Source organism: Bipolaris maydis (assembly GCF_028858645.1).
Source record: "Bipolaris maydis strain C4 unplaced genomic scaffold PSV08scaffold_1, whole genome shotgun sequence".
NCBI lineage: Eukaryota > Fungi > Ascomycota > Dothideomycetes > Pleosporales > Pleosporaceae > Bipolaris > Bipolaris maydis.
This window is the reverse complement of record NW_027093857.1, coordinates 1,096,415-1,107,214: the sequence shown is the minus strand read 5'-3', so window position 1 is coordinate 1,107,214 and position 10,800 is coordinate 1,096,415. Positions and strand designations below refer to the sequence as shown.

General features: G+C 48.9%; 4 protein-coding genes across 4 annotated transcripts; 3 read left to right on the top strand and 1 right to left on the bottom strand.

Moving 5' to 3' along the window:
• Window positions 1-123: 123 nt before the first annotated feature.
• On the top strand, window positions 124-1,450 carry PSV08DRAFT_345993 (PCI domain-containing protein; the record flags this gene model as incomplete). Its single annotated transcript, XM_014222602.2, has 2 exons — window positions 124-388; window positions 444-1,450. The coding sequence occupies 2 exons, from the start codon at window positions 124-126 to the stop codon at window positions 1,448-1,450; spliced, it is 1,272 nt and encodes a 423-aa protein (XP_014078077.1).
• Window positions 1,451-1,586: 136 nt separating this feature from the next.
• On the bottom strand, window positions 1,587-2,436 carry PSV08DRAFT_254873 (uncharacterized protein). Its single transcript, XM_014222601.2, has 2 exons — window positions 2,250-2,436; window positions 1,587-2,148 (listed from the first exon to the last, which is right to left on the bottom strand). The coding sequence occupies exons 1-2, from the start codon at window positions 2,349-2,351 to the stop codon at window positions 1,759-1,761; spliced, it is 492 nt and encodes a 163-aa protein (XP_014078076.1). The 5' UTR covers window positions 2,352-2,436; the 3' UTR covers window positions 1,587-1,758.
• A 2,979-nt stretch (window positions 2,437-5,415) lies between these two features.
• Window positions 5,416-6,521, top strand: PSV08DRAFT_213323 (uncharacterized protein). Its single transcript, XM_014222599.1, has 3 exons — window positions 5,416-5,450; window positions 5,500-5,601; window positions 5,656-6,521. Exons 1-3 carry the CDS (start codon window positions 5,424-5,426, stop codon window positions 6,439-6,441), a joined length of 915 nt encoding a protein of 304 aa, XP_014078074.1. The 5' UTR covers window positions 5,416-5,423; the 3' UTR covers window positions 6,442-6,521.
• Window positions 6,522-9,155: 2,634 nt separating this feature from the next.
• PSV08DRAFT_345990 (uncharacterized protein) lies at window positions 9,156-9,551 on the top strand (the record flags this gene model as incomplete). Its single annotated transcript, XM_066092779.1, has 1 exon — window positions 9,156-9,551. One exon carries the CDS (start codon window positions 9,156-9,158, stop codon window positions 9,549-9,551), a length of 396 nt encoding a protein of 131 aa, XP_065949935.1.
• Window positions 9,552-10,800: the final 1,249 nt, after the last annotated feature.

Below are 10,800 nucleotides of genomic sequence, written 5' to 3'. Positions count from 1 at the left end.
AGTTGATCATCACCGACGGCCAGCTCCATCTCCGCCACACAATTCCCCGTCCCTTCCCGGCGAACTGCTTGCACGGACTGCCCAACCGCCTTTCACACACACTCTCCCATCGATCGTCTAGCCATGGCTGTCCCCGAAACCACATCGCGGGTGGCAGAGGCGCAGAAGCTGGCCAAGTCGGATCCCTCCAAGGCCGAACAGATATACAAGGACGTCCTCTCACAAAACCCCGGTTCCAATGAGGCAGCCATCAAGAACTACGAGACCGCTCTAGTTGGTCTCGGCGAGCTTTACCGCGACCAGAAGAAGGTGGATGCTCTGGCGGAACTGGTAAAGCAGGCGCGATCGGTAATGTCGTCGTTTGCGAAAGCAAAGACATCCAAACTGGGTATGCATTCCATCTCCATACGCTGGCCCGGCGGCCAATGATTGACACAGCACAGTCCGACAGCTGCTCGATCTCTTCACCACCATACCAAACACGACCGACATCCAGATCGCCGTCACCAAGTCATGCATAGAGTGGGCCGTCTCAGAGCGGAGAGGCTTCCTACGGCAAAACCTCGAGACCCGACTTGTCGCGCTGTACATGCAGAAGCAGTCCTACTACGATGCCCTGACGCTCATCAACAGTCTGCTCAAGGAGCTGAAGCGCCTAGACGACAAGCTGGTCTTGGTCGAGGTGCAGCTGTTAGAATCGCGTGTCTATCATGCATTGGGTAACATACCCAAGGGCCGTGCTGCTCTCACATCCGCCCGAACATCGGCTGCCTCAGTCTACACCCCACCTCTGCTACAGGCCGGACTGGACATGCAGAGTGGCATGCTACATGCCGAGGATGGTGACTTCAACACAGCCTTCTCCTACTTCATCGAAGCAATGGAGGGATACCACTCACAGGATGAGGACCAAAAGGCAACATCAGCACTACAGTATATGCTGCTCTGCAAGATCATGCTCAACCTTGGAGATGACGTGACATCGCTCATGACCTCGAAGCACGCCGTCAAGTATGCCGGCAAGCGATTAGAGGCCATGAAGGCCGTAGCCCGAGCACATACGAACCGCAGTCTAGAGGAGTACGAAACCGCCTTGACCGACTACCGCCAACAGCTTGGCAGCGACCGATTCATCACCTCCCATCTTCGCCGCTTGTATGACAACATGCTGGAGCAGAACCTCATCAAGGTCATCGAGCCCTTTAGCCGGGTCGAAATCGACCATGTCGCCAAGATGGTCGGGCTAGACACGATACAGGTTGAGCGAAAGCTCTCCCAAATGATTCTTGACAAAGTCATTATTGGAGTGCTGGACCAGGGCGCCGGATGTCTTATCGTCTATGACGAGTCTGAACGCGATCAGGGATATGATGCTGCCCTCGCCACTCTTGAGAAGCTGAGCAACGTTGTTGACGTGCTGTACACCAACCAGGCCTCTCTATTGGAGTAGAATGTCAGCTGCGAGAGGCAGAAGCGTCAGATGCACTCAAGCTATGTAAAATAGAAGCATAGAAGCTCAAGCATGCTCAGCATTCCATGTGGCTAACTATTAATGACAAAACATGATTTGAACAATACCACAATGTGTGCAAAACTTACACCGGTGGATGTTCGTGATGTAGACTCACAAGCACCCATTTCCACGTCCATCATACCGCTCCTTTACGCCCCCCCTTGTCAAACTCCAACACCAACTAACCGTATCGCAAACCCAATTTATCTATCCCACAAAAACAAGAAGAAAGAAAGAAAGAAAGATTAGATCCCGCCATGTGACTCCTTATGCCCCCTCGCGTTCGCATTCACAATCACAACTCCAAGCACCATCCCGCACATGAACAGCGTAATAAACGTCACAGCAACCATGGTGCAGCAGTACCTCTCACTCTCCCTCTTCTGCCTCGCAGCCGTTTGAACCTGCTCATCGCACGCAGTGCAGTGCTTGTGCTGCGAGTCTGACTGGGGGAGAAGCAGTTTGGTTATTGTTTGGGCAAAAGTTTCCGGCTGTCGTTGTTGTTGTTGTTGCTGCTGCTGCTGCGAAGGAGGCAGGGATGAGTGGGTGTGGGTATAGGCGTTGCGTTCTAGGTCCGAGGTTTCCCTGGTGAGGGGGGGTTGGTCGGCATCGTCGCATTGGGGGATAGTGGTGTACTGGGATTATTGTGTTAGTTGGAGTTTTTTAAACTGTATTTTTTTTCGCTATGATTGATACAGATGGGTAGGTGGGGCTGGGGGGGATAGATAGAACGTACGCCGGATAGTGAGCCCGATGGCGTGTAGCGATTTACGGGGTGGTTGTTGATTACATCGTCGTATGATGGTACGGCTTCGGTGGGTGTAGTTGGGACACCCATTATTCAGTTTCTTGTGTGTAAGTCGCGATATAGGATGGCGTTTAGAATTTATAGTGGAAGTGTTCTAGTTGCTTAAAAGTATACTGTTCTTATCGAAATACATGGTGCCGCAGCCATAAACTTTATAGGTGCCTGCACTCCCTGCCGTCCTTACCGGTCAACATCTCAGCAGGCTGATCATGGTGTTGGATGCCTGATGATAGCACAGCCTCTGCGCCTCAGCCCGCCTCGTCATGCTGTGCCGTGGGACCAACCAGCATCATGGGATAGTATACCCAGGGTCATGAAAGCCACAACTATGCGCTTGTTATACTGTTAGGATTTGCCACTTATGGACTTAGTGGGAGATACACATTAACGACGTACTGGATGGGCCGTGGTGCCAACCAATCGTGACGTTGGACGGCTGAATTGGTGGCGCATGCATGGTCTTGGCCAGCTATATAGCTCGATATGATTAAGAGGGGATTTGCCGTGGACCCGACTAACATTGTACATACAGCCTATGGAATAGGTTTCGTAGACTATGTAACAAGAGTTTATCACGTGACTTACGTAGATAGAGCAGAGAAGTGAAGAGTAACTACGCTAGTAGATAGGTACTCTCTACTATAAGGTATAGTAAAAGTATAATAGTAGTTATATCTTACAAGTGTTACAAGTAGCAAGAATGATTCTCTCATTGACAAGGGACGACGAGGTTGAAGACCAACCACGTCCTCAAATTGTACTTCCTTACTAGTATCTCTACTTAACAAGATTGTTACCTGTTAGTCTATAGCAATATAGACTAGTGTTATCAAACCTTTTGTTACCTTCTCATCAAGCATACCATTCCACTGTCTCGCCAGACAACCCTCACGGAACACTAGCGTAAAGCTCACCGGCCTTAGCGTGGGACCCGGCAAGAGAAGTATAGATCCAAACCCCGTGTAACATTATCCTCCACCATAACTATGCCTTACGAGAGCCTCGCACATATCTAGTAAGTACTCATCCTTATGATATTGCGGTCGGGGTGTCTTGAATATATCGTTTCTCTTCTCGCCTTTTTCCGACCATGCAAGCGATCTCTTTTCCACTTTGTGCTTTTCGAGGGCTTTCTGGCTGGTAAATGTACAACCGCGCATATAGGCAAAACTAGCTACTAAAGGCTCAGCCTGCGCTAATACAGGGTCCAATTTTAGAGATGCAAAGGAAGAGACTAAGGAGTCGTTTTGTTGTTGGTTTCGAGTAAGAGACTTATCAACTTGGCGCCTATAATATAAATAGTCGCGTTTGTGTACCTGAGAGACTTGTTTAGGCTTAAAAGCAGGACTGCAGGTACAGGAGTTGAGCAAAGTTTTCGAGAGCACTGAAGATGGGATAGTACTTGATACTGGCCATAAAGCTGGAGAAATCGTAGTCGAAGGTAAATGTGAAACCGTGGATGACACCGAGTCCGGTGTTGTGCTTTTGGAAGTTGATCTAGATCTCGATTTTTCTGCCTGATGAGTCTTCGGATACCGCAAATTATTTCATAGCTTCTTCTCGTTCTTGAAGCTCTGTCCACAAGGACACAGTATTTTCTAGGCTGTGGCTTCCGCAAGTGGAATAGAACGCTTTTTTGTCGCTAATGTTGGACCCGCACCCCAATCAAATCTTGAGTACCGAGTCAAATTCAATGTGTTCAAAAGTGCGTTCACCTTTTGTTCATGAACGGCACAGAGATATTCGGGACCATGAATTTTATTATGGTTTTTGAATCTGTTGCCGCACTGACAGGCTACAGAGGGCATAAGTCTCGGCGTCGAAGCTGGAATTGAAACTCTAGCCAGAACTATGGCGGCCCTTCAACTAGAGTTTGGGGTCACAGACATGACATGCTCCTCATTTTGATGGGTTCTGCAAAGTTTTTTGTGCCCTAAGTACGCCTCTGTATTCTCGAAACTTTTACCACAAGGGTAGCGAACCTGGACTGTGCTGATTCTTCCTGCCGCGTTGATCTCCGCGTATGAAAAGGCAATATCAACAAATATCAAATGGAATGCTAAAGGAGGTATCATAACTTTGGTACCAAACCAGCGTTAATTGCGATGATATAATTCCGTCCAGAGAAGTAAGATACATCGCTTGACTTTTTTCCCTGTTTGCTATATAGCGTATTAGATCAATTATCTTAGGAAAGAATAACAGGCCACACCCCAACCTGCCAGAATTGGGTATCAAAAAATTGACTTTACAGTCAAAGTACGTAATAAAAGGATTCTAGTGGACCTCTACGAGACCCTGTTGAACCCTAAAAAATAGGTTAGTATTACTACTAAAATACGCCTCTTAACGGTTATATATGAATGGACAAATCTCTATTAAGTATAATAACCAAAAAGCGGTTACGACGAAGGCAGTAGAACAGCGAACTACGGTTGCGATGAGAGTAAGATACATAGCGAGGTTAGCTTTCGGTTTTATGATTACCCCGCCTTGATCAAGCGATTAACCGGAGTATTGCCGGCCGTCTCGAACGGCCCGAGAGATCTGCCAACCGCCGGCGCCTAATCTAGGTGGTGCCCCAATGACTCCACATCGAGACCATGAATTGATTTCGGTCTCAGTACTTTCACAAAGATGGATTACTACGAAAATATCATCCATGATAGAAAGCTTGTCCTCTGCCCTACAACCAGAGACTGGTCTGTACCAGAACTCCTCCAGCACTGTCCTTGTTGCCATGACTTTTTGTTGTATTGCTGCGCATGCAACAACGAATCCCTATCAAACCGTGCAAGCCATCGACCGGCTATACTTTGCCACCACTTTCGCATAATATTCACAGATGGGGCGTGTACAGACAACGGACGACCTGGGGCAAAAGCAGGAGTTGGTGTAGCATACGGCAACGATGATAGTAGCCAATTGTCTAAACCCATCACGGACAAAGTAGACAACTTCCCACTGTGATCAAACCAGCGAGCGGAGCTCTGTGCTGCAAGGTCAGGTCTACACTTCTTCGCTGAGGCCTACACCAGAAATCCCAAGAGGGGAGCCGCTGCTTGGATTGTCGCCACCGACTCCGAGTACGTTGTGAAGGGCATGACTGAATGGCTACCAAAATGGAAGGTATGTATTTGACAAGGGCTTCCAGTGACACTGCTGATCGCGTTTATAGAGCAATAACTGGCGCACGGCTAAAGGTACTACACCGGCAAATCTAGATCTGTTCCTCGCTCTCGATAGCGTGGTGACGACGCTCGAGTCGGAGAATTTGACGGTTAGTTGTCACACAAATTTATGTGGACTGCATGCAAAGACTAAGATTATGTAGATTGGGTTCTGGTATATTCCAAGGGAGCATAACAAAATTGCTGATCGTCTTGCGAAAGCGGCTGCCAGCTTCGACTTGCATTCTCCCAGCCCACTAGTTCAGCCCGCTCGACAGCGTCACATGATGTCGGCGGCAGCTCCCGATGATCCACGTATCCTGCTGGTATCTCTTGATACCGCTTCTCCATTTGATCAGCTCTACCAGGGACTTTTGGGGAAGCTGAACACCGTGGCCGCTCTCGACCGTGCCACAAAACCGGAGTCGGTACTACAAGGACTAGCAGATCAGCCTCCACAGGCGGTTCTAGTCACCGACAGTGGCATCGTACAGCATCGTGCTGTTTACGCGAAGCTTCTTGACTATGTCCGCGGTGGTGGTAGACTCGTTTTTATGGGCAACTTCAGCACAATGACTACAACCAAAGATATAGATAGGCTTTTCCAAGAAGCGGGTTTGCCATGGACGCACGGAGCGTACCAGCGCACCACTGTTCATCGTAATGATACCGAAGATACATCATCACATACATCCCTACCCCCTAGCTACAGCCAGAAAGCCGTCTTCCTCGCAGGTGTACCTGACAAGGATGCATGGTACCTACCAAAAGACTCCTCACATACTGAGTCTCATGTCTTCTATCCTGTACCGATTACAGACCAAGAGCAAACTCCTATTGCTCTTACTAACATAGGGAAGGGCAAGCTCGGATATGTAGGTGACGTAAATGGCGAAGAAGGTTCAGACGCAGTTGTACTAGCTATGTGCGGATTGCGTGATAACGCATAACTAGTGAAGCCTTAGGTTCTATAGTTTAGCAAGTGAATAGGAAGTAGACGTTAATTGTAAAAGAAATAACAAACAAGAGAGGATTTTAACGCGCCCCACCACTAAAATGCACACCCCATTAACCCTAGTATATGATGCTATGTGGATTTGACCCCCTTAGTTTCCGCGTTTTAGTTCTAGCGTAAGACTGGCCATAACTCACGTACATGTAGAAAAGATACTCTAGACAACGTAGTTTACAAGCGAGTGGTTCACCCTATCAGCTTTAATCACCCGCCTCACCTTTGCGTACAATGCCTCCACGTCACGCTTCTTGATTAACTTCTCACGAGGCAGATACCCAGCTTGCTCTCTATTCTCTGGATAGCAATTATACCTAGAGTACTCTACGCCCTGCTACGGCCTTTAATATTCCAAAATCAACGCTAATTGACCGACGCGCTGGGAAGCATGCGCGACGCGATTGCCAGCCTAGTAATTTAAAGAAGCCGACGCAGCTAGAAGAGCAGGTAATCACTAGCCATATACCCGACCTTAACTTACGTGGATTTGCGCCTACCTATACTGCTGTGCGCTGTATAGCTGATAAGCTGCTAGCTGCGCGCAACACTGGCCAGGTTGGCGTCCACTAGCCGCGCAACTTTGTCAAGCGTATAGACTCCCTTACTACCCGTTTAAATCAATCGTACGATAGGCAGAGAGCTCTATGTAGAGATCTGGTCTTAATCAAGAGCTAGTTTGAGAATGTAGAGCAGACGAAGGCCGAGTATAGCATCTATAATAAGGACGTGCACAACTTCAACGAAGTTGGCTCTATAATATGCAAGATCACGACTCAGCTAGTCGTAACAGCATTAGAGAGAAGAGGCCTGCTAGAAGCTATTAGTCTAGGCAATCGCGAGTAGGTGATACAGATCGCAGCGATCAACGCAGCTAGCTGGGCAGTGCCACCGTTCCTGATCTTTGCTGGCCAGTATCACCTATCCGCCTAGTACGAGGAGGCAGAGATCCCGTGTGGCTGGGCGATTGCAGCCAGCGATAATGGCTGGATGACTAGCGAGCTTGGAGTTGAGTGGCTAAAAGCACTTTTACTACGTACTGTTGTAGTAGTAGTACTAATTGGTTTGCCAATAATCAACATTCGCTAAGCCGCGCGGCTCTACTTACGGGAACAGCATGACCTACGATGCGCTAGAGAAACCACCACAGGACTAGCCCGACGAAGTCGCGTACGGGGAAGACTAAGAGCAGTATCACTAAGAAACGCAATTAACGCATCCGTAAGATGCTAATCAGCTAGCAGGAGCTACTAAGGCTAAAACTGGCTGAATAGCCAAGAGGAAGACAACCCTTAGACTTTCCCACCCATTTTTTCCTCCCTTTCACCCCTTTTCTACTCTTCTTTTGCCTCTTGCTGCGATTCTCATAATTCTCCATCCACATCTTCCATAATGGCATTAACCTTAAGCTTAGCAGCTTTGGCGCTCAACATAGCAGCCTTAGTTTTAGCGGGAAACTTAATAGCCTTCGCTTTTGCACCTAATATAATAATGCGGGTGCCTTGACGCGGATTTCTAGTACGGCGCTGGCTAGGAGTTGAGGCGCATGAGGTGCGACTAGAGTGAATTTAACGACTATACCGCTAAGGTGGCTATATGCGAAGACACCTAACTACTCTAAGCTTGACTATTATAAGAAGGGGACTATTGGTACTAAGTGGCGCTGGAGCGAGAGAGCTTAGGGAATGCGGCTAAGGTGCCATCAAAGTTATCTCGGGGCTTTAAAGAGCTTTTCTTAGGCTACTACTATTATTTAGTGAGAGCGAGAGGATAGGAGAAAAGACACTTATCTTGATTGGACCTACTGGTGAGCTGTCCGTAGGCTCTTACCTATTTTTCCTGCTGTTTTTATTATTACTGTTGGATGAGAGAATAGAGAGAGGTATAATTGATATAGATGGTCGAGTTCCAGACACCCGTGCGATGGATATATAGTGAGAGTCCTGGGCGGCCGATTCTTCTAGCTTAAGCCATGGACATTAAAAGATAATTCGGTTTGGTCGGTTAAACTACGAGATATTCGCTTTCTTTGAATATAATATTGGTGATTAATGTACGCAACCATCAATCAAAACAATTGAGGAGAATCTATTTTGTCGACTATCGATGCTTAAGACGATAGGGAAGGTATGATGGAGTAACTCTGTCTCCCTGCTCTAAAAGCTTTGTGCGCCGTAGGTAAACAAGCTTTGAAATCTTTGTTGCGTAGTTTAGAATCAGACTTCTCTGTAATACAGGTATCGCGGTAGTGAACTTCCGCGAAATGCCTTACTTCCCTGAGTCTATATCCTCCTTGCGCGACGGCATGCGACGGTAATATAACGCGTAGTTATGCAAGAGGTTGACAAGCTATTATTCAAGATACACGTTACGGCAAAAGAGAAACTATGAAGTGATAATGCGTTGTGCCGGCAGCAAGAACAGTGCTTTCGAAAAGAGAGTACAATTGGAAGCGGAATGTCTTACGGAAACCTGGATTGCTACACTGGCTTATATGTAGGCGAGAGCCTATAATCTGTGGAAAAAGCAAAGGGACGTTCACACGGCAACCGTAGTACTTGTGGAAGGCAGTTACTCTTTTATCTGCGCCACCTGTATGTCATCGCCCATGTACGTAAAAAATGTCGCCGCTGTCACTTTCCATGCAACACATAAATGCCCAGTGTTATACCCAGTGCCTTAGCACTCGCCACCAACGAGCTCAAAGCCCGAACAACTCGCTTCGCTATTCTCCACCAGGAGCCGCTGACCAGCGACGATGTAGGTGGGCTGCTATACCTGGCGGCTACAGTTCTGTGCTTTGCGAGCTGGACCCTTCACCACGTCTTTGCTAATCATGCTCAAGCTTACTTCTGGCTGCGCATCGACCCCATGAGCATTGCTCGCATGATGCAGGCCTCTCCGGTTTCTTTCATCTTGGCCTCTTTTGAGTGCCGACGAGGCGAGCGATGGGCGTACACATCCCTTGTCACCACCGCCGCCGCTGCGCTGTCTCTCGTCCGACTCCTGAAAAACACGTCGCCAAAAGGTTTGCAATCACGCGCAAACTGACGGGACATCTGCGGGGCCACCGGACGCTTTCCGCAAGGCAGTCATTACGTGCGTACTGCTATCCCTACTCTACGGAGCAGAAGCATGGTACGAGGGTCGAAAGAAGAACTCAAGGATCGCAAGGCGCAATCGCGACAAGCTAGTTAGCACCCGGATTGGGCAACACATTGCAGTAATATAGTCAAACGTCACGCTCGCAGCCTAAGCGGTGCTACCCGCCTTCAGGATCACCCAAAGCCAGCCCTTTTTAGAGAGACCGGCCTGCCCTCCACGGAAGGGGCCCTGGAATAGGCGAAGTGGCGCTTCGCACTACTACGCCTCCGGACAGTCGATAATGAACACCCACTGGCTTGAATGGTCGACATACCAAAGATAGGCCACCGCCAGGAAGCCGAGGGACCCCAGCAGCCCTGTACCAAAGTTCAGAGGATACGTAGGCTAACTGCTGCCCCGCGCACCACGGATAATTCTTACACCTCCTCACTTTACGAGGAATTGCCGAAGCAACCCAACAAGAGGCCTAACGAAGGAGGAAGCGGCCCTAGAGTTCAAGGAGCGGTAGAATGCCCTCAAGGACTCGTACATCGCAGTATTCTGAGACGAATCTGAGCAGAAAGTTGAAGGACAGAAGGAGGTGACGTATGGATACGCCATCTACTGTGCCCAGACGCTGGCACCCTCGGGTAGAGGATCCCTCAATGAGATGTCACACGTTTTCGATGCAGGAGCAGTCGGGGCTGCAAGGGCATTCGAACACACCACGAGATCTCATCACAATATCTATTCATGCATTGCCAGCACCTCTGTCACCTGATGCCTGCGAGGCGACGCGTCCACAACGTCACGATGAGCATTCTTAGCCTGCCGTACCGCAGTAGCTCAGCCGGCAAACTTTCAAATTTGGTGGGCCCTAGGGCATTCTGACATCGAAGGGAATGAGACGGCAGACCGTCTAGCCGACGTGAAGGCCAAGGATCCTTCCGCACCGTATGGGCTTGCCAGCAGGCCAAAAATCTCAGGAATAACTTCAATAAAGAGGGACGAGATAGCCAAGGCCCACCTCGGGGGGTGGAACCGGAGCAGTGCGAAGCTGTCTAGCTGATACAAGCAATGGGGATTGCCATACACGCCTGACCACACCCCAAAGGAGCTTCACTTCCCCCGGCCAATGCTTGTGAAGCTTTTAGCCCTCTGGAATCGACATGGGGACTTGACATGGTATCATTAAAGATTTTACTAAGGTACGGGG

What these genes read in the sequence shown, in the direction of transcription:
- PSV08DRAFT_213323 (XM_014222599.1), top strand. Translation starts at nt 5,424, where the DNA reads ATGACTGAATGGCTACCAAAATGGAAG. An exon ending in AATGGCTACCAAAATGGAAG is followed by an intron (nt 5,451 to 5,499) that starts GTATGTATTTGA and finishes TCGCGTTTATAG; the next exon opens with AGCAATAACTGGCGCACGGC. An exon ending in TCGAGTCGGAGAATTTGACG is followed by an intron (nt 5,602 to 5,655) that starts GTTAGTTGTCAC and finishes AAGATTATGTAG; the next exon opens with ATTGGGTTCTGGTATATTCC.
- PSV08DRAFT_254873 (XM_014222601.2), bottom strand. Translation starts at nt 2,351, where the DNA reads ATGGGTGTCCCAACTACACCCACCGAAGCCGTACCATCATACGACGAT. An exon ending in CATCGGGCTCACTATCCGGC is followed by an intron (nt 2,149 to 2,249) that starts GTACGTTCTATC and finishes CAATAATCCCAG; the next exon opens with TACACCACTATCCCCCAATG.